This window comes from Mus musculus, chromosome 7 (genome assembly GCF_000001635.26).
Source record: "Mus musculus strain C57BL/6J chromosome 7, GRCm38.p6 C57BL/6J".
NCBI lineage: Eukaryota > Metazoa > Chordata > Mammalia > Rodentia > Muridae > Mus > Mus musculus.
Window position 1 is genome coordinate 28,406,840 of NC_000073.6, and position 18,460 is coordinate 28,425,299.

An 18,460-nucleotide genomic window follows, 5' to 3' on the forward strand; every position below is an offset into this window, starting at 1 on the left:
TCAGACTAAGACAGTTAAGGAGAAGGAAAAACCAGAAGAAGGAAGCAAGGAAAAGACAGAAGGAAGATAAATGGAAGCAGATTCAGGATTGAGTGGAGAAAAAAGTCAATGAAAGGAGCCCTTACACATCTGCAACTCATCCACGAACTCACCCACTCAGGTCTACTGATAACGGATGGAGACATTCTGGAATCACAAACCAGGACAGGGAGGGAAGACAGGGAGAGCATGAGAGGGAGCCTCTCAGCAGCAGCAAGTGAGCCCTTTGAATACAACTTGCTCAAGGTCTCTAGAATCCAGTTTCCCATGGCCGGGGCCAGCAGAGGTCAGATTGCAGCTCCCAACAAGATGGATCCAAAGCCTTCTACTTGCCCAAACCACAGGGCCTCACCTTCTCTAGGGACTTGAGGACGCTCTGTCTCTCCCGCAGCTTTTGGATGCTCAGGGCTATCTTGTGCCGGGCACCTTTGGTGACATTCTGTGATGAGGACAGAAGGAGACAGGAAGCAGAAAATAGGTAAGGAACATAGGGGTAATCCAACAGAGAGCAGAAATAGAAGAGGCTTGATGATAGGAACAGCAGGCAACTGTGCTGGCCCACCACCTCCCCAGTGCTCTCTCAGATTCACCTGCGACTCTAGGTGCTGCTCAGTGAGGGTCATCATCTCTTCGTAGCTCATCTGTGAGAACAGAGCAGCATACTTGTGCAAGCGGAGGCTCTTGAGCCATGAGGGCACATCTATGGAAAAGGATGGAGGATAGGTCAAGAAATGGATGCTGGTGATCAGAGGGAGGTTGTGGGCAGAAGTCAGGCATAAGCCAGCAGTAGCCTTAGAAACTACAGTGGGCTGGAGTCAGAAGCTGCCATTTTAGACACCCTTCCCTAACAGGATACCCGATTGATCTACTGAGCTGCCAGGATGGGATCCATGATTTATCTCATCTATCAATTATCTGAGCTCTGGCTGGCTGGGAAGGTTATCTATTATTTTCAAACCTGTGTCCTCCCTGAGGTGGCAGCTACAGGCAATTTTCTGTCCTTCTGGCCTAGCCCAAGCCCCAGAGCAGGGTTTCTAGTATTGTCCCCTGGATGCACCTTTCATCCCGCTGCCATCCTCCTGGAAAGTGTTCCGGCTGGAGCCCTGCTCCTCCGTCTGCTCACTGCCAGAGGAGGCCACACTGCTCTGTGGCGAGAGGGGTGCGTGGTCGGGCGTGGTGAAAGCAGCCCGGGCCCCAAGCTCCTCTGGACTCGGCCACTCACCAGGGGCCTGTGGGCTCGTAGGGATGAGTGACATGGAGCGCTTCAGTGGGCTAGGGTGGATTTGGCAGGGGAGACCTGGCCAGAGAAGGAAAAGCAAGAGGTCAGGATAGGGTATCTGAGCATAAAAAAAAAGACCATGGCCCGATCAATCTTATAATCCTCAAAGGGGAAAGAGCCAAGGGACTGGACTTCAAGGGGAGCTGTCTACCAGATACTGTTCAGCCTCCTGCCTGAACACCCACCTTCCCAGCATGATGCCCGGGGCCTATGAACGTGCCCCACCCTTTTACTCACACTCATCCAAGCCCAGCAGCTGTGGCTGGGATTAGTTTCATGCCTAACTAGATTCTTTCATTCTTGCTGCTTATAGCCCCTTGCATTACAGCAGCCATGCTGGCTGTTTTTAGAGGTAGGGTTTTTTGAGACTGGTTCTCACTTTGTTGCCAGGTTGACCTCAAACCCAGTGATCTTCTTGTGTGCTGTAATTACAGGCATGTGCCACCATACTCAACTAGACAACAACCTTCAAATGTGGAAATTCGGCCTGTTTTTAGATCCTGGTGGCTTCCTTCAAAATCCAAACTCTTCTATACACCTGAAAGCCCTAGCCCCTAGTTAACTCTGATCTCTCATCTCCTACAGTCCAGTCCTTGGCTCAAGACCATCTCATCCTCATTTGACTGAAACCACCCCACTCCTCTTTTGAGAAAGGGCCTCTCAAAATATTCTTGTGCTTCTGTCTTTTAAGCGCTGGGATTAAAGATACATGCGACCACTCTGGCTCTCTGAACACCAAATGCTTGCTCCTGGTTCACACCAAAGGACTTTGGCACCTGCTCTGTTGTGGCTGATGTTGGTCATAGGTGCCGCAGTAGAGAGAGAAGCTCTCCAAGATGCTCAGCCTTCATTTTCCCAAAGGAACAGAGGCATTTAGCCTTCTTGGAAAAAAGACTGACACCCTGACTAGTTTACTCGTTATTTCTACTCAATCATTACAGAAAACTAATTGTGGCTGGGAAAGGTTCCAACCACCAGTTACCTTGCCCTTGCTGCCCGAGAGCAGACAAACCACACAAATCTTTTATTACGGCTATCCATAGTCAAAAGTAAGAATTCTGGGTTTGCCAGGAGTATAGCACCAAGGTTTGTGCAGCTGCAAGCTCTCATGTAGTACCAAGTGCAGACTTTTCAGGGAGACATCTCTTCAAGGTTCAAACAGTCTCAAAACAATCTCTCAGCCTCTACTCATTCACCCAAACAGTAAAGGCTTTGCTGAAATATTCCACTCAAAGCCAGACACAAAGGCTTCACTTTACGTATCACTGCACTATAGTTCTTATTTGCTTTCTTTTAAAACAATATTTATTTTATCTATATGAGTACACTGTAGCTGTCTTCAGACACACCAGAAGAGAGCATTGGATCCCATTACAGATGGTTGTGAGCCACCACGTGGTTGCTGGAAATTGAACTTAGGACCTCTGGAAGAGCAGTCAGTGCTCTTAACTGCTGAGCCATCTGTCCAGACCCCTATACTATATTTCTTTACTTTCTTCTTATCCCCTTTTCTATGTTACTGAAGACACAAAGAACCCAGGATTTCCTGTATACTAGACAAACTCTACCACTGAACCCAGCCCCACATTCTCAACTCAGCAATCTTAGCAGCTGGCAGTTACCTCCTAAGGCCTACATTAAGTCTTCTATCCTGTCAATGCACTCAAATTCTCCATTCCAATTACTCTCCTATCTTTCCGTTAACACCAATCACAAGCCAGATTCTCTTGCTTAGTTAACCAACCCCCTTTGATCTGCTGTAAAGCAGAGACCTACATACTGCATTATCATATCCTCAACAACCGCAGGGGGATGGCCCAGGAAGCTGCTTCCTTAGCACTTACAAATAAGCCAACAAAGTGTCCCTTGTTACTTTCAGGAGAAGAGGGAGCTTAAGATAGGGTGTTGCTATTGTGGCCTGGCACTTACTATACAGCCCAGGTTGACCTCAAATTCATGATCTCCTGCTTCAGTCTTTCAAGTGTTGGGATAGGTATACACCATCATTCTTAGCTAATGAACTGCTTTTTATAAACATGTCTGTGACTAGACCTCACATCTCTATTTTTTCCTGGACTGAATCCAAACTGACCCCCTAAGAGGCCTGTAACTCAGGATGAAGTCAAAACCTTTTCCCTATTTCATAGTCCACTCCATTTCTGAGATAAGCAAAGGGCTCCAAGTTGGTTCTCTAGGCAAGACAGCAAACACCCAGACGCTGCCACTGTCTTTTCCCTGACCTATCACTGCTTCAGTATTCCTTTCAGCTTCTGCCTCTGGGTCTTGCTCAAGCACCTCCTTTTGGCCCCTGAAAGCTAGGCACTCGTTCCTCTCTGTGCTGGCCAGTCTCTTGTACTGGTCTGTGGGTTTATGAAGAACAGCAACAGGGCCTAATCTAATCACTTTTGCACCTCAGGCTCAGGGCAGTATACATCACACAGAAGCCTTCCAACTGAGTTTCATAAAGAACAAATGAGTGCTAACAGGGCCTGCGAGCTCAGCACAGGGAATCCAGCAGTCCCCGTGGTAGCCTAGAGAGAAAAAGAAAAAGCCAAAAAGCCTGGTTAGGTGAGGACAAGGCCCAGGAAGCTGAATTCCTTTGCCCCAGTTCCCACAGGGAGGAGAGAAGAGCCAGAGAAAGAGTACAGGCCTTGTTCTGATGGTGAGGCTGAGGTCCCTGTCAGTGCCCAGTGACACCCTACCCAGGAGGCCACCCTGACACAAGCCCCGAAGCACCTTCCATTACTATCTGTGACAATATTGATGCTCCTAGTCAGAAAGTTCTCCAAGAGAGGATACTGACTGGCCCACTGCACACAGCCAGTGTCAGGCTCTGCTATTACCCAAGAGCCTGTTGAGTCCTCTACTCAAGGCTCCTTCCAACTTTCTAGACACTGTGGACTCTGGCTTCTGCCCCATTTGGGGCCTCTTGGAAGAAGACAGCACTCTGGGCCCCGAGGTTGGAAAACCATCAATACAGGCCTTTGTGCCTATCTTGGTGTGCTTGGCCACCTCTGTTCTACCTTCTTAGCCAAGGAGTGGGCTGGTGAGGCTGAGAGGACAGGAAATTACCCCAACTAGAATGACCATGCAGTTCCTGAGGAACCCTGCTTGGCCTGTGCTGGGGTGGAGGCTGGCCACTGACTGAGGATTATAAAAACAGGAATGTCGGCTGCAGATCCATGGCCTTGTACTCTCCAAGAAATCCTGCTCTGTCCTTGGCAGTACACCAAACTCACCCTGCCTGCCCTCCCAGGCTAATCTTTCTTCCCACTCAAAAATATTTTAATTGTTTCCTGCTTCCTGCAACTGTCTGATATCCAAATGTTTCATTTTATCCTTCAAAGCCCTAAATTGTGCCCCTAAGTTGTGAGTTCAAATCCTAATTCTACTACCTCTAAAATCAGTGCTCTTGGATAGGAGCCTGTCTCTTTGTCCATATGCAGTCCTCACTGGTTGCAAGTTAGCCTAGCATGCACTAATATGATCACTCGCACAATTTATAGACCTGTTTGCTACCCACTGACCCTCTACTGGACACCACCATGCCTTTCAATCATGCTGTGCCCTCTACATGGCATGGTCCTTTCTTTTCTCTTTTGCTCCAGAACCCTATCCAACACTGAAAGCTTTGGTCCTTCAAAGCTACTGGAGTGCCAAGGTTACAGCTCAGCGGTACAGCCTTGTCTAATATGGCCACAATTCTGAGTTCTACCCCAAGTGTTGCCAAAAGGGAAAGCAAAAACAAAAGAGTTCTGAGCCAGGGAGCACAGAGGCAGTGCAGTATACGTGTTCAGGCTCTGAGATCCAGAGCCATATTGCCTGGATTGAATTCTGACATCATCTTGGGCAGATGACTTCTAAGACTAAGCCAAGTTTTAGAGTTTACAGCTCTGAAGTCCTCAGACTAGCTCCGAGCAAAATGCTCAATATTTCCCAGTCATAATAACCATTATTAATATAGCTTCCAAAGCCAGTATAGAAGTATGGTATTCCAAAACCAGAAAACAAATCCAAGGTAATTAGGGTTGCTAGAGTTCTCTGGAAATGCCCTATCTTCCCTGGCCTACTTTAACCATAGCCTGCTGAAAGGGGCTGACTACCTAAGGCTAAATTTTGAGCATTCACCTTCAATCAGGTCATGCTATTCACTGTGTCTTACACTGCTCATCTCAGCTAACGTTTCAAAAAGGCACCTCAATACCAGCTCCTATTTCACCCAACCTCTGGGCTTAGCTGGTCAGGGCAGCACTAGTCAGAGGTAACTCTGGCCCAGACTGCTCAGGGCCAGAACTTTGCCAGTTCCACTATTTATTCTATGTGAGATCTCAACTATGTGGTTTCAGTTCATTGAGTTCTAAGTCCTCATCTGTGAAATGGGCCTAATGGTCTAGGAGGCTTAACTGAGACTGTATCTGTAACAGTGCTGCTGAAAGCACTTGGCCCTAATGCTCAGATATAACAGCTGATGCTCTGCAGTATCAAATTTACAGATATATTTCTCATGCTGGAACATAAGACCAGAGACAAAAATCCTGAGAGAGCTAAAGAGAACTCAGGTATGGTATCCATTCCTGTCATGGGTCCTCAGCAGCCAGTCAGGTATCATAAATGTTGACAGGAAGTGTGGACAGATACTTCAGTGGTTAAGAGCCTTTGTTGCTCTTGCAGAAAATTAGGGTTCAATTCCCAGACCCCACATGGTAGTTCACAACCATCTGCCACCCCTACCCCCCCAGTCAGGGTTTCTCTGTGAAGCCCTGGCTGTCCTGGAACCTATTCTGTAGACCAGGCTGCCCTCCAGTGCAGAGATCTGGCTGCTTCTACTACCACACCTGGCCTATCTGCTACTATTGTTCCAGGGGATTCAACACCCTCTTCTGGCCCCCGTGGGCAATGCATGCAAGTGTACAGATATGCTCGCAGACTATCCAACCACACTTTAAAAAAATGTTAAGAGGGTTATGGCACCTCGTGTACAGGCGTGGCAACTAAGCTTTCCTTCAGGCTGCCACTAGGAATATTATAGGCTGTGAAGCTTCAGATACCTGGACTTTTCAAGAGAAACTAGAAATTCAGTTTTTAAAACTTTGTATACTAAATTTATTTAGGAACAAATCAAGAGCAAAAGAGATGGCTCAGTGGTTAAGAGCACTGGCTACGATGAAATCAGAGGACCTGGGTTTAATTTGTGCAGCCTCATAGCAGCTCACAACTGTCCATATCATTAACTCCAGTTCCACGTGATCTGATACCCTCATCTGGCCTCCAAGGGCAACAATCAAACAAATAATAAACTGACATACCTAGAAGAAAAACATCCATATACATAAAATAAAAATTAAAAAGGAAGCTGGGCATGGTGGTGCACAGCTTTAATCCCAGCACTCAGGAGGCTGAAGCAGGTGGATCTCTGAGTTTGAGGTCAGCCCAATCTAGAGAGTGAGTTCCAGGATAGCCAGGGCTATACAGAGAAACCCTGTCCTGAAAAAAATTAAACAAACAAACAAACAAACAAATTCACTCAAATATGAGTTCCTAAGATACAACTACAGGTTAGATTTAGCTCTAAGAAGGTCAGTTCACAATCTCTGCACTGCCTCGGACATAAAGTTGAGGCCAAGAGGTGTGATGGGACTTGCCAAGCACAGAGCAAGAGAAGACAGCCCAGTTTATTTTCAAATAGATATGGCACCTAGGAAGATGTCCCCCACCTGTGTTTGCATTGCTCCCAATACTGTTGATGGCCGGCGGCACAGAGCTGGATGGGTGGAAGGGTACGTGTCCATTTTCCCTGGGTGGCTTGTCCTGCCAGCCTGGCCCTGCCTCTCCAGGGGCCAGCTCTGCAGGTCCACCCCATTCATCTGAGCCCTGGCGTGAATGGTAGGAGGGCTCTGGCCGGGTGCGGAAACCACTAGCTAGCCGCTCTTCCAGGTGGCTCAGCCAGAGGGCTAGCGCATTGCGGTCCTCCAGTGTGGTGGCTGGGTGGATGAGGGCATAGGAGAGGAGTTGGCGGCTCTCCTCAATGAAGGCATTGCTCTCGATGGAGTAGGCCAGCACTTTCTGCAGCAGTCTCATGTACTCGGACTTGGCCTCCGTGTTGCCTGGCTGGAGCAGGGGCAGATGGGACAGCAGGAGGGACACCACCTTCTCTTTGGACTCCTGTTGCCACTGGCTGACGATGGCTACAGTGGGAATAAAAGAAAACATCAGGAGTGTGAGTGGACACTATCAAAACCCCAAAGCCCATGGTCTCTCCCTCGACTCTAGCCTCTACCTTTCCCATTTATTACCCTTGACCATGTCCCTCACAGAGCTGAGACCAAGCACATGCTCCCACTTTTTTTTTTTTTCCTGAGACAGGGTTTCTCTGTATAGACCTGGCTATCCTGGAACTCACTCTGTAGACCAGGCTGGCCTCAAACTCAGAAATGAGTGCTGGGATTAAAGGCGTGTGCCACCACGCTCAGCTACATGTTCCCACTTCTAAAGTCATTCTTGCTAGTTCTATCATCCCTGTCCTCAAACACCTGTAGTGACCTCCAGTCCAGGCAGTCATGTGGAAGTCCTCTCACAACATGAAGGCCCGTTTCTTTGCTGTATCTACCTGCCTACCACCACCATCAATACAGCCTCTTGTCTAAATGGAGAAGGTGCTGGAATGCAAGTTTGTTCTCTGGCATAAGATGATATAGCGTCATCACCAGTTAGACCTTAGGTAAGTCACTTTAGATCTCATTGAGCACTGATTTCTTTGTTTGCTTTTGGAGGCAGATTCCTGCTATGTAGCATAAGGTAGCCTTAAACCTTCTCCCAAAATACTCTCTACCTGTAAAACTTGAGAGGAAATTATAGTACCTGATTCACAGTGCTGGCTTGAGACTAATGAGCCAATAAGAAAAGTCAAGTGGGGCTGGTGAGATGGCCCATTGGGTAAGAAAGGCACTTGTTCCTGAGTCTAACAAGCTGAATCTGATTTCTGGGAGGTATACTCTGCCAAAAACCAGCTCCCTATAAATTGTCTTCTAACCTCTATATTGCTATGGCTTTCAACCATGAATGAATGAGTAAAAATGAGCGAATGAATGAATGAATGAATGAATGAGGAAAAGCTAAAAATAATGGATTATGGCCTAGAATCAAAAACGCTATAAATGGTTGCTGCAATTTTTAAAACTGGTTTCTCTGCCTCCAAGCGACCTCCTCTAATCTGTTCTGTCCATATAGGTGGCTTTATCTTTCCAAACCACACTTAAGTTTCTGACCAGAGGTTTACTATGGCAGCCTGCAACCAGACCCAAATTCAAGAACTCACAGTACATAGCAACTTCATTTCTATGCCACTCCTCCCAACACCCGCATCATCAGATACTGATTCAGCACGAATGGACCATCCCATCTTCCTTGGGCCTCAACTACACTGTATTCATTCAAGCTCCCACAGTGAGACTGATTCAAGGGTTCAGCTGTAATCACTTTTTTAAAATAAAGATTTATTTATTATATATAAGTACAATGTAGCTTAGCTGTCTTCAGACACACCAGAAGAGGGCATCAGATCTCATTACAGGTGGTTGTGAACCACCATGTGGTTGCTGGGATTTGAACTCAGGACCTATGGAAGAGTAGTCAGTGCTCTTAACCTCTGAGCCATCTCTCCAGCCCCTGTAATCACCTTTTTTTCCTAGCCAAATAATAAATATTAATTCTGTCTTTCTTTCCACTCCTAGAACTGTGGACTGAGCCTGAGGCCTAGAATGTGTTGTTCAAGAAACAGTCTACCACTGAGTTATATATACTCTAAGCCTTCTTTTTACTTTGTACTTTAAGATAGGGCTTCACTAAAAGTGGCCCAGGCTAGCCTTGAACTCATTCTGTAATCCAGAGAGGCAATGAAGTGGTGGTCCTCTTGCCTCAGTATACTAACTAGCTGCTCTTTCAAGCCTTAACCAACAGGCCAATTATGGTTGTTTATGTCCATGTGTGTCCATGTCTGTGTCTCATGGAGGTCACAACCTGTAAGAGTCAATATTCTCCTCACACTATATCGGTCCCAAAAATCCAACTTAAGATGTCAGGCTCACCTGCAAGGGCCTTTACCAAATGAATCATCTGCCAGTCCAGTTTGGTTATTTTAACATGACACACAAAATCAATATGAAATACTTGATAAATCTGAGTACCATCTCCTCTATATGGTTCCAATTTTAGCAGACGTGCTCTTACAAGAGCGGTAAGCTCCAAATTGGTTTTTTTTTTTTTTTTTTTCTTTTCTGAGACAGGGTCTCACTAGGTAGCTCAGTCTGGCCGCAGGCTCTGATTCCCTCTCCTCAGCTCCCTAAGTACCGTGCCCTCCTGCACTAAGCTCCAGCTCTGCTCCATCAAGGAAACTCAGAATCCTCCCTACAGTGTAGCTGTTAGGAACTAAGTGAGGCTCAGTTTAAGGTCAGTCCTCTGGAAATAGTTTTTTACTTTTTGTTATTAGTATTGTGGTCAGTGTATTTTTTTATGGTTTCTTCCTTTTCAGCAATATACAAAGATTCTAAAGGTACAGGCCAACCAGTCAGCCTAGGAAACAGAATGGGATTAGACCTCAAAAATCTAGATACAGCCAGGCAAGATGGTGCAAGCCTATCATCAAGTTCAAGGTCTGCAGGAGATACAGGGTAAGTTCAAGAGCAGCCTTAGCAAAAGCATATCTCAAAAGAAAAGAGAGGGAGGGAGGGAGAAGGATGAGAAGAGAGAGCATGCACTGGGGATCCAGCTCAGTGGTAAAGAGCACACATCTAATGTGTATGAGGCCTCACATTCAAAATAAGAGAAAAAAGAAAACGTCATGTGCCTGTAGCCACAACGCAGAATGGACACACAGATACTTGCAAATTACTCCTCTGTACCTTTTGTCTTAATTCTGTAGTCTGGAATTCACATTAGTTTCTAATTCTACTTAAATCTGTAGCTCTTGGAGTGAATCACACAACTCAGAACTCCTGGGGTCTGGCCTGCAAGTCTCTGCTCTCTGTTTTCTTGGAGAGCCCCTGTTAAAGTGACAGGAAATTCATCCATTCAAAGCCATCCACTCACTTTATGACCACAGCACCAGCCCAAGAGTAACAGAACTAGCAGTACTGCAAGCACTCCTCACAAGGACAACAATGATGGCTGACACTGAGTGCATGTATGTGCTGTCCACCCTTAGCTTAACCATTTTATTATTTCTACACACAAGTAAGACCTGGGAAGGTGAAGTGACAGGACTGCAAGTGACAAACATGAAATCTAAGTTGCATGTCCTGGAAGAAACTTTCTCCATTTTATTTTAGGTGTCTTTCTGCATGTGTGTTGGTGTTTCATGTGCATGCAATGCCTGTGGAGGCCAGAAGAGGGTGTCAGATCCCCAGGTACTGGAGTTAGACAATTGTGAGCCAACATGTGGGTGCTGGGAATGGGCCTGGGCCTCTGGAAAAGCAGTCAGTGGTTACTGAGTCATTCCTCCAGCCTTCACTGTAACTTTCCATCTTCCAGTGCCAATGCTTTCAGTCTTGACTCCTCTTACATTATACCTGCCACTTAAAGCCAGGAAAATGCCTCTCCCATCTATCTTTATCTGAACCAGCTCTCAGTGTCCACAAAGTTCTTTCTCCAACCATCACAATATTTAAAATTTAAAATAAAATTAAAATTCTGAAGTGGGACAAGTTCTTCCTTAAGTCAGGAAGCCTTTTCTAGCCTATCCTTCTACCTCCAACTGGCATGGAGTCACATAACACTTTGATATCTTTCTTTTTTGGACTTAGTTCCAACCTTTCATTCTTGATGAGAAATACAGCAAGTAATATTAAGGACAAAGTCAAAGGCCTTGTATTCCAGCTGTCTGTACAAGAAGCACAGGGTTGCTGAGATGTGGGCTGCTCAGATTTAGGTAAGGGTGTCTGTGAAGGATTAACGGTCTGCATGTAGTTAATGTGCAAGATGTGGCTCAGTGATGGGTCTTTTTCTCCTTGCTCCTGCATCCCTACCCAGACTTCTCAATTGCTGTTGTTTAGGCATTACAGTGTAGCCAGAGGCATCTAAGACACAGAGAAGCCTTGTCTAAACCTCCCCCACCCCCAGAGTACTGCCAGGACCCCAGGGCTATGGGATGCAGCTTCTCCTCTGGTACTGCCAGGGGACGCGACAGAACAGCCTCAAGGGTTGGGCTCAAAGGAGGACCTTGTTCTATTGCCCAGAAAGGAGAGAGTAATTCTGAACCGATGAAGGCTGACCCTGAGGAAATGTGTGCTCATGTGTCTGAGTGGTGGTGGTAGGAAGGGCGAGCCTCCCAGGACTGGGAAGCGTCAATGAGCACTGGAATGAGTCCAAGGAATGTGCATAGCCTCAGGCCTCTTGGGGTGAGCCCAGCTGGGGATGCAGATGACGGGTGGGGATGGAACTTCTAGTTTCCTGCCCAGATCAGAAAACTCTGGCCCAGAGTTAGGCACAGCAGGGGCCCAATGAATACCTGGACGATTGACCCAGACGGTCTGTTGGTAGGTAGTGGTGTCTACGTGTGTAATGTGCCCTCTCTGGGATTCCAAACATTCAGTTATCCTGCCTTAAGTTCTAGCAGAGTATATTCTGCAAGTTCAAAAGGAAAAACCTGCCTGGGTTTAATAAACAAACAAACAAATTAATTCTGCCTCTGTCTCCACGACTCAGTATACTGTAACCATGGACCAGTTCTTTAAATTCACTGAATCTTGGTCATTTCTTTATGCAACAATGGCTGTAAAGTTACAGGGTTGTAGACAACAAGGGTGCAAAGCACCTGGCATGAGCAAGTGCTCAGCACATGAACACAAACCTCCACTGTCCCTGGGTGGAAATCTTTCTTGAGGCTATTAACCCGTGGCTCACTTAGCACAGCACAACTGGGACTCCCCTTAAGAGTTCCCACAGGGTTGGGGACATTTTTGCAACTATTTACCAAAACCAGACACATGTCTGCTCTTAAGTTAGAGGCATATTTTGTAGTGATAAAATGCTGGAAGTGGGTGGACTGGGTTTGGGGAACCAAGCAATGCAAGAATGCCAGCAGTTGCTCCTGTCAGAGATGCAAATTTGGACTCTGAGGACACAGAGAAGGTAAAGTAGATTGTGTGAGTGCCCTCCTTAGCATGATGGCCATGGGATGGAACTGGACAGGTAACCCAAGCAAAGTAGGTCATGACCCTTGGTCCTGGCAAATCATAGGGAGCCAAATGTATCTTTGAGACATAGAGGAAGCCCATTTTTATATGTTTAGTGTTGTAACAATCATGTTGGCCTCTCTGGCACTAATCAGAGGGGCTGGGGCTTGGCTTCAGACATACTCTTCTCTGCCTCACCCAGCTCACACAGACACGCGTTCACATTTTTGTTTGATGAACTATGTCAGTAGAGCCTGAAAGGGAAGGGTGGGGGTATCAGAGGATGAGTTCTGGTGACTCACTCACCATGGCCCCTTCTGACCCCTGTTTTCCCACCCAAATTCAGGGAGCCAGAGAGGGAGAGGCTTAAATCTGCTAGATATGGAGACTGACTCAGAGGACTAGATGTAAGAAGAAATGCAAGAACTGCAGACCAGGAAGAGGATGAGGAAGAAGAGATCTTAGCTGCCCAGACCCAATCTCCAGCTACCAGCCCATGGGAACACCCTTATGATTCAAGACACATTCAGCAGCCCAAGACTGCTGTTGGAGCTCCAAACAGCAGAGAACTAGGATAAGTAGGGCTGATGACAACTGGGAACTCTAGGCCTCTCTGTCCTGGTTGGTTATTTTTGTCAACCTACCACAATTTAGAATTTTCCTAAGAAGAGGAACTTCAATTGAGGCTTCCAGAAGATTGGCCTATAGGCAACCCTGTGAGACATTTTTCTTGATTAATTATCTGTGGGTGGGCCCAGACCACTATGGGCAGGTGATCCTGAGTGGTATTAAGAAAGCAGGTAGAGCAAGCTATGAAGAACCAGTAAGCAGTGTTCCTCTGTGATATGTGCTTCAGTTCCTACCTCCAGGTGCCTGTATGGAGTTCCTGCTTTGATGTCCCTTCAGAATGGACTGTAAGCTTTAGATGAATAAGCTCTTCCTTCCCCAAGTTGCTTTGATCAATGTGCCTACCACTCTAAGACAGGAGATGGACCTGAAGGACATGAGTCACAGTGCTTGGTCTTTATAAGAATCTGGACCCCTCTCTGGGCCCATCCCTTCAGGATTCTCACTTATTATTGGGTCTGGGGTGGGGGTGGGGGTGTGAAGATTCGGAATCTGTATTTTAAGTTGTTCTGACCCTGAGATTATGATAATACATGAGTGGGAAACACAAAGGAATGAAGAACCATAATGAGCAGAAAGAAATAAAATATCAGGAGAGACAGCTTTTCCCAAGGGCCATGTACCAGTTCCAAGAGGCAGGAACAAGCGGATTACTGGGCAAGTCTACCTAAAGGTGGAAGTGACAGGAGATACCACCTCTTTAGACTTAAAGTCACATCCATTAGGAAGTATTTAAGGGCCCCACAGACTTTATCCATGAGTACTTTCCTGAAAGTGATGCTTTGCTGTAACCCCGACAGACATCCTTCGTGCTCAATATGGGTTATGCCAAGGTCTCCCTCTCTTCTCTCATCTGTTTTCCTTGCCTCTCTACCCATCAGCTTCATAGAAAACTTCTCAAAACATGACAGAGATGTAAGATCTTGGCTCATATATTCACTATCATGCAATTCCTAAACAGTAGTCCTCCAGTACTAGCTGAGCCCTCCCCAATATGCTGATGTAACTGTTTGGAAAGGGCCTCCACTGTTTTGTATAGCATAACGTTCACAGACAATGTGGTAAGAACAAAAACTTTAGAATAACATACCTTCACACTAGGAGCTCCAGAGCTATTTAGAGATTCATCCTAGAGCTGCTTAAAGCATCTCTACTACAGCTTGGAGGAGCAAAACCAAATGGACCAACCAGGTGGTAGACAGAGCTAGTGGTCAATTACTCCCAAGTAAAAGTTGATTCCCTACTCTCTAGCCCAGCAGTTTTCAACCTTTGGGTCACGACCCCTTTGGGGATTGAGTATCAGATATCCTGTATATCAGATACTTATTTTATGATTCATAATAGCAAAATTACAGTTCTGAAGCAGCAATGAAATGATTTTATGGTTGGGGGCCACCATAACATGAGGAACTACATTAAAGTGCTGCAGCATTAGGAAGGTTGAGACCCACTGTTCTAGCCTAGTCTGTGACTCAGAGCAAGTCACTCAGCTTCCCCATCCATAAAACAGGCTTCCCTTACAAGTGCTGTGAGCGTTAGACAGCAACAGACTGCGCATGCCTGTAACCTCAGACTTAAGAGGCATAAGTCACTGCATTGCAAGTTTGAGGCCAGCATAGACTGTAGGCTGAGATCCTGTCTCAAAAAATGTAAAAATCTAAGGCCAAGTGTGGGAGTGCACACCTTTTATCCCAGTACTCAGGAAGAAGCAGAGGCAGGTGGATCTCTTAAATTTGAAGACAGTCTGGTCTATATGGAGAGTTGTAGGCCAGGCAGGGGCGCAAAAATGGGACCTTGTCTCAAAAAATAAACAACCCAAAACCAATAAAATGACAAAGCTCATAGAAAATGTGTGCACTCATATTGCACAGATCATCTCATAACACATAAGATCAGGAAAGAAGACCCCACATTTAACCTTCTATAGCAATTTTTTTTGGAAGTTTTGAAAACAAATGCAAAAACTGAAAGTGCTCTAATAAATTAACAGTGAAAGCACATGGCTGACCTGATAAAACAGATAAGGCTCAGGACATGGTAGTAAGGAATATGATGAAGCTGTGTAAAACACTGGCTTGTCCCAAGGAAGAACTGCCCCACCTCTTCAGTGTGGGCAGTTACTCACTAAACAGACCTCCATCCTTGGGTTCCAGAGCAGGGGAGCCTTTTCTTTGGTGGGGAGGTTGGCAAGAGTGGAAGATGGCTGAACTCTGAGTCTACTGTAGCTAAGCTGTGCTCTACCTGATTCTGATCTGCCTTACATCAGGCCTACGTGACTCCTAATATATGTAACTATCTTCTGTTGTATGCGATACTTTTGCAGCTTTTACATCCAATTCAGTAAGAAATGAGGGCCTAGATGAAATAACAGAGGCCAAGTAGCTCTGTGGCTCCCCAAATTCCCAATCTTGGAAACCCATGATAGAGCCCTCACCTGTAAAACAGGGATCTAACAGCACTAATCTTGTAAGGTCGTTTTGAGGAGTGCTAAGTATGACTGACAATAGAAACAGTGACTGTCACTGAGTACCCAGGCATTGCTGCTTCTCAGGCATTATGCGAAGAACTCCACCTACATGAACTCACTGGCTCCTCATAAGTACCCTAAACATAGGTAGAACTATCATCTTTACTTTAAAGATGAGGAAACTGAGGCATAATTATTGCAACTAACAACTGTTACTTCAGTCTAGGCAATGTGACTCAAGAGCCACCAAAGGACCTGACCCAAGTTAAAGGGCATTTGACTTCAAGAGCGAAGTTATGAAAACTGCTGTTATGAAGATAAAGACAGAAAGAACAGAGGTGACTCTTCAAGGAGTCCCTCGGTCCCCTTCTCAGCTAGCTTTTGGTTATTCCCAACTCTCCTGCTTTTCTAACTGCCACCTCCTACCTGTGTAACTGAGATCACCCAGCTAACTGTGTCAAGGCCCAGAAGCTCCTATGCTTTTTAGCAGGAGCCTTTGAGACAGTTCTTTGGACTGACTGTTCTTAGACTCTAAGGACAGGTTCTAAGGATGTCTGGCTCACCTATCCCAATGTTAGCTTCAGGGGACAGAGTGCCTTCTACTGGGTACTTAAAGAACTGGCATACATCTACATTAAAAACTCTCTTGAAGCTGTTTGTGGCCTGAGACCAACCTACTTTTGAAAGTAAAACCTCCAACCCTATGGGTTATGGAAGACTTCTGAGATCCTCTCCTAGCTGAGTGACTCATTTCATGATTTACTTGCCTGTTCCTTTCAGTAGCTAAAACAAGCTAGCTAACATCCTTCCTCTATGTGGGCAGTTTCCAGTTTATAGTGCCCTCCTTCTGGGAGTCCCCATTCCACACCTGAGGACAGCTGACAACAACACACCCCCAGGAGACCAGAGAAGCACAGAACATGTTTCTCAGCTCCGATGTTGGTTGGCCTCTGTGGCACCTGGCACCTGCTCTTACTCTCCCTACTGTACTCCCATATCTAGCGGCAGAGACTCACCAGCACTGTTGGCCTCTGACTCCAGCAGGTGGATATCATTGCAGTCCGCCAGCGAGTGCTCCAGGCAGAGCTGCAGAAAGCGGGCTTGGGTACGGGTGACCCGCTTCAGAAGGGACAGCAGGGCCACTGTCTGTTCACACTCATTCCAGCCCTTGAACCAGCTAGCGAGGATGCCCACTTGGTCTCGGAACATCATGGTGCCAGGCCTGGGGCCAGGGTTGGGGGACGGCGGTGGCAAGGGCCAGCGCCGTCACATGGTCTCGGCTCTGGGCTCCTGTTACCTCTCCCCTAAGGGCCAGGGCTTGAGGATGTCCCCTGGCGTGGTGGCAACGGGTGGTGGGGGGAGGAGGGAGCCTGCTTACATCAGGGGAGGTCTTGGTCCAGCCACACCTCTCCAGGCTCCTGGAAAAGAAAGCAAAGGGATCAGAGGGGGTGTAGGGGTTAAAATTGTCATGGATAAACTACTAGATGGGGCCCTGTTCACATTTTATGGAGTTTGTTCTAAGTTTCTGGGAAAAGCCAGCAGCAGATATTGAACCAGCTCCTCTCCAACTGAGGACCCAGGGAACAGGCAGGACTGGCACCCCTTCAGGCCCTGACCTTCAGACACTGAACCAGCTCCTCTCCAACTGTGGATTTAGGAAGCAGGTATGACTGGCACCCAAGACCAGATCCTCAGAGACAAAGGAAAAGAATTCCCTCATGCACAGACTGCACAGCACCAAAGGAGGTGGGTTCAGATCAAAGATTAGGTCAAAATGGTGTTCAGAAACAGGAAGGAAGAGATGATGTACATCTGGGAAAAGACCTGAATGAAGGAAGGTTTGGCTCAAAGTGACAAAGCAGACATATGACCTGGAAGAGAATCCCTGCCCTTGCTAGTCTCATGCTGCCTCCTCTTAGAGCTGGACAGTGATTGTTCAATAGCAGAAAAGAACCTCAGAGTTCCTTAACTGCTTCAAACTAAACCCCACAATTCTGGCTTGAGAGTAGAGGGTGGAGCAGTGACCCCAGTAGAAATGCTAGGTATGCAGACAGCAGATGTTGACAATAAGAGCCCAGGACACGAACATGGATAGTCTTGTTTAAAGACCACCACCATAGAGATCTCATGCCCTTCAACCCAGCTCTGCTGCTCTGGAAGAGGTTCGTCTCTGAGCTCTAAGACTCTACCTCTCTACTGTGAGGTAAAGCCCTCCCAGCCTTTCTCTTCAGTCCTTGAAGTCAGCTTCTGTCCTAAAACTCTGAGGTAGAAGTCCCCTTGATTTTTCAGGAGACCAGATTGTGATCAAAGAGCCAAAAGAGTGCCAACTTAAAAGGAATAGGCAGATTAAAAAGCAAAGACACTGCTGGGCGTGGTTGGCGCACGCCTTTAATCCCAGCACTTGGGAGGCAGAGGCAGGCAGATTTCTGAGTTTGAGGTCAGCCTGGTCTACAGAGTGAGTTCCAGGACAGCCAAGGCTACACAGAGAAACCCTGTTTCCAAAAACCAAAACCAAAACCAAAACCAAAAAAAAAAAAGAGACTTGTATATAATGGAGCTGTCCAAGGATGAAGCAGGTCACCACGTGAGGAGGTAAGAAGTCCCTTAAGCAGAGGGTGGGTGGGAGTGGGAGTGGTTCCGCCACTGGGTGACAGCTCATGTGATATCAGACCATGTTACTATTTCAGGGGACCGTTTATGATGTGAGGTTTGATATACCAAAAGATTTACAGCAAAAAGATGACCAAATTATCAGGCAAAAATGGTGCATATTTCCACCCATTAATTCCTTTACTATGTTGTTACTTTTCCTAAGCAACAACATCATATCACCCATAAGATGCTGACTAAACATCAATCCAGCTTCTTCCATCAAAGCCC

General features: G+C 46.5%; 1 protein-coding gene across 1 annotated transcript in view; it reads right to left on the reverse strand.

The window, feature by feature from the left end:
- Window positions 1-18,460, reverse strand: part of Samd4b (sterile alpha motif domain containing 4B) — a 36,670-nt gene that overhangs the window by 7,318 nt on the left and 10,892 nt on the right. Inside the window, exons 2-6 of the mRNA NM_175021.3 lie at window positions 16,597-16,998; window positions 7,033-7,503; window positions 1,097-1,336; window positions 630-739; window positions 392-478 (exon numbers count right to left, since the gene is read on the reverse strand). Of these exons, the coding sequence (NP_778186.2) occupies window positions 392-478; window positions 630-739; window positions 1,097-1,336; window positions 7,033-7,503; window positions 16,597-16,792 (1,104 nt within the window). The 5' untranslated portion in view covers window positions 16,793-16,998. The remainder of the gene's footprint in view (window positions 1-391; window positions 479-629; window positions 740-1,096; window positions 1,337-7,032; window positions 7,504-16,596; window positions 16,999-18,460) is intronic.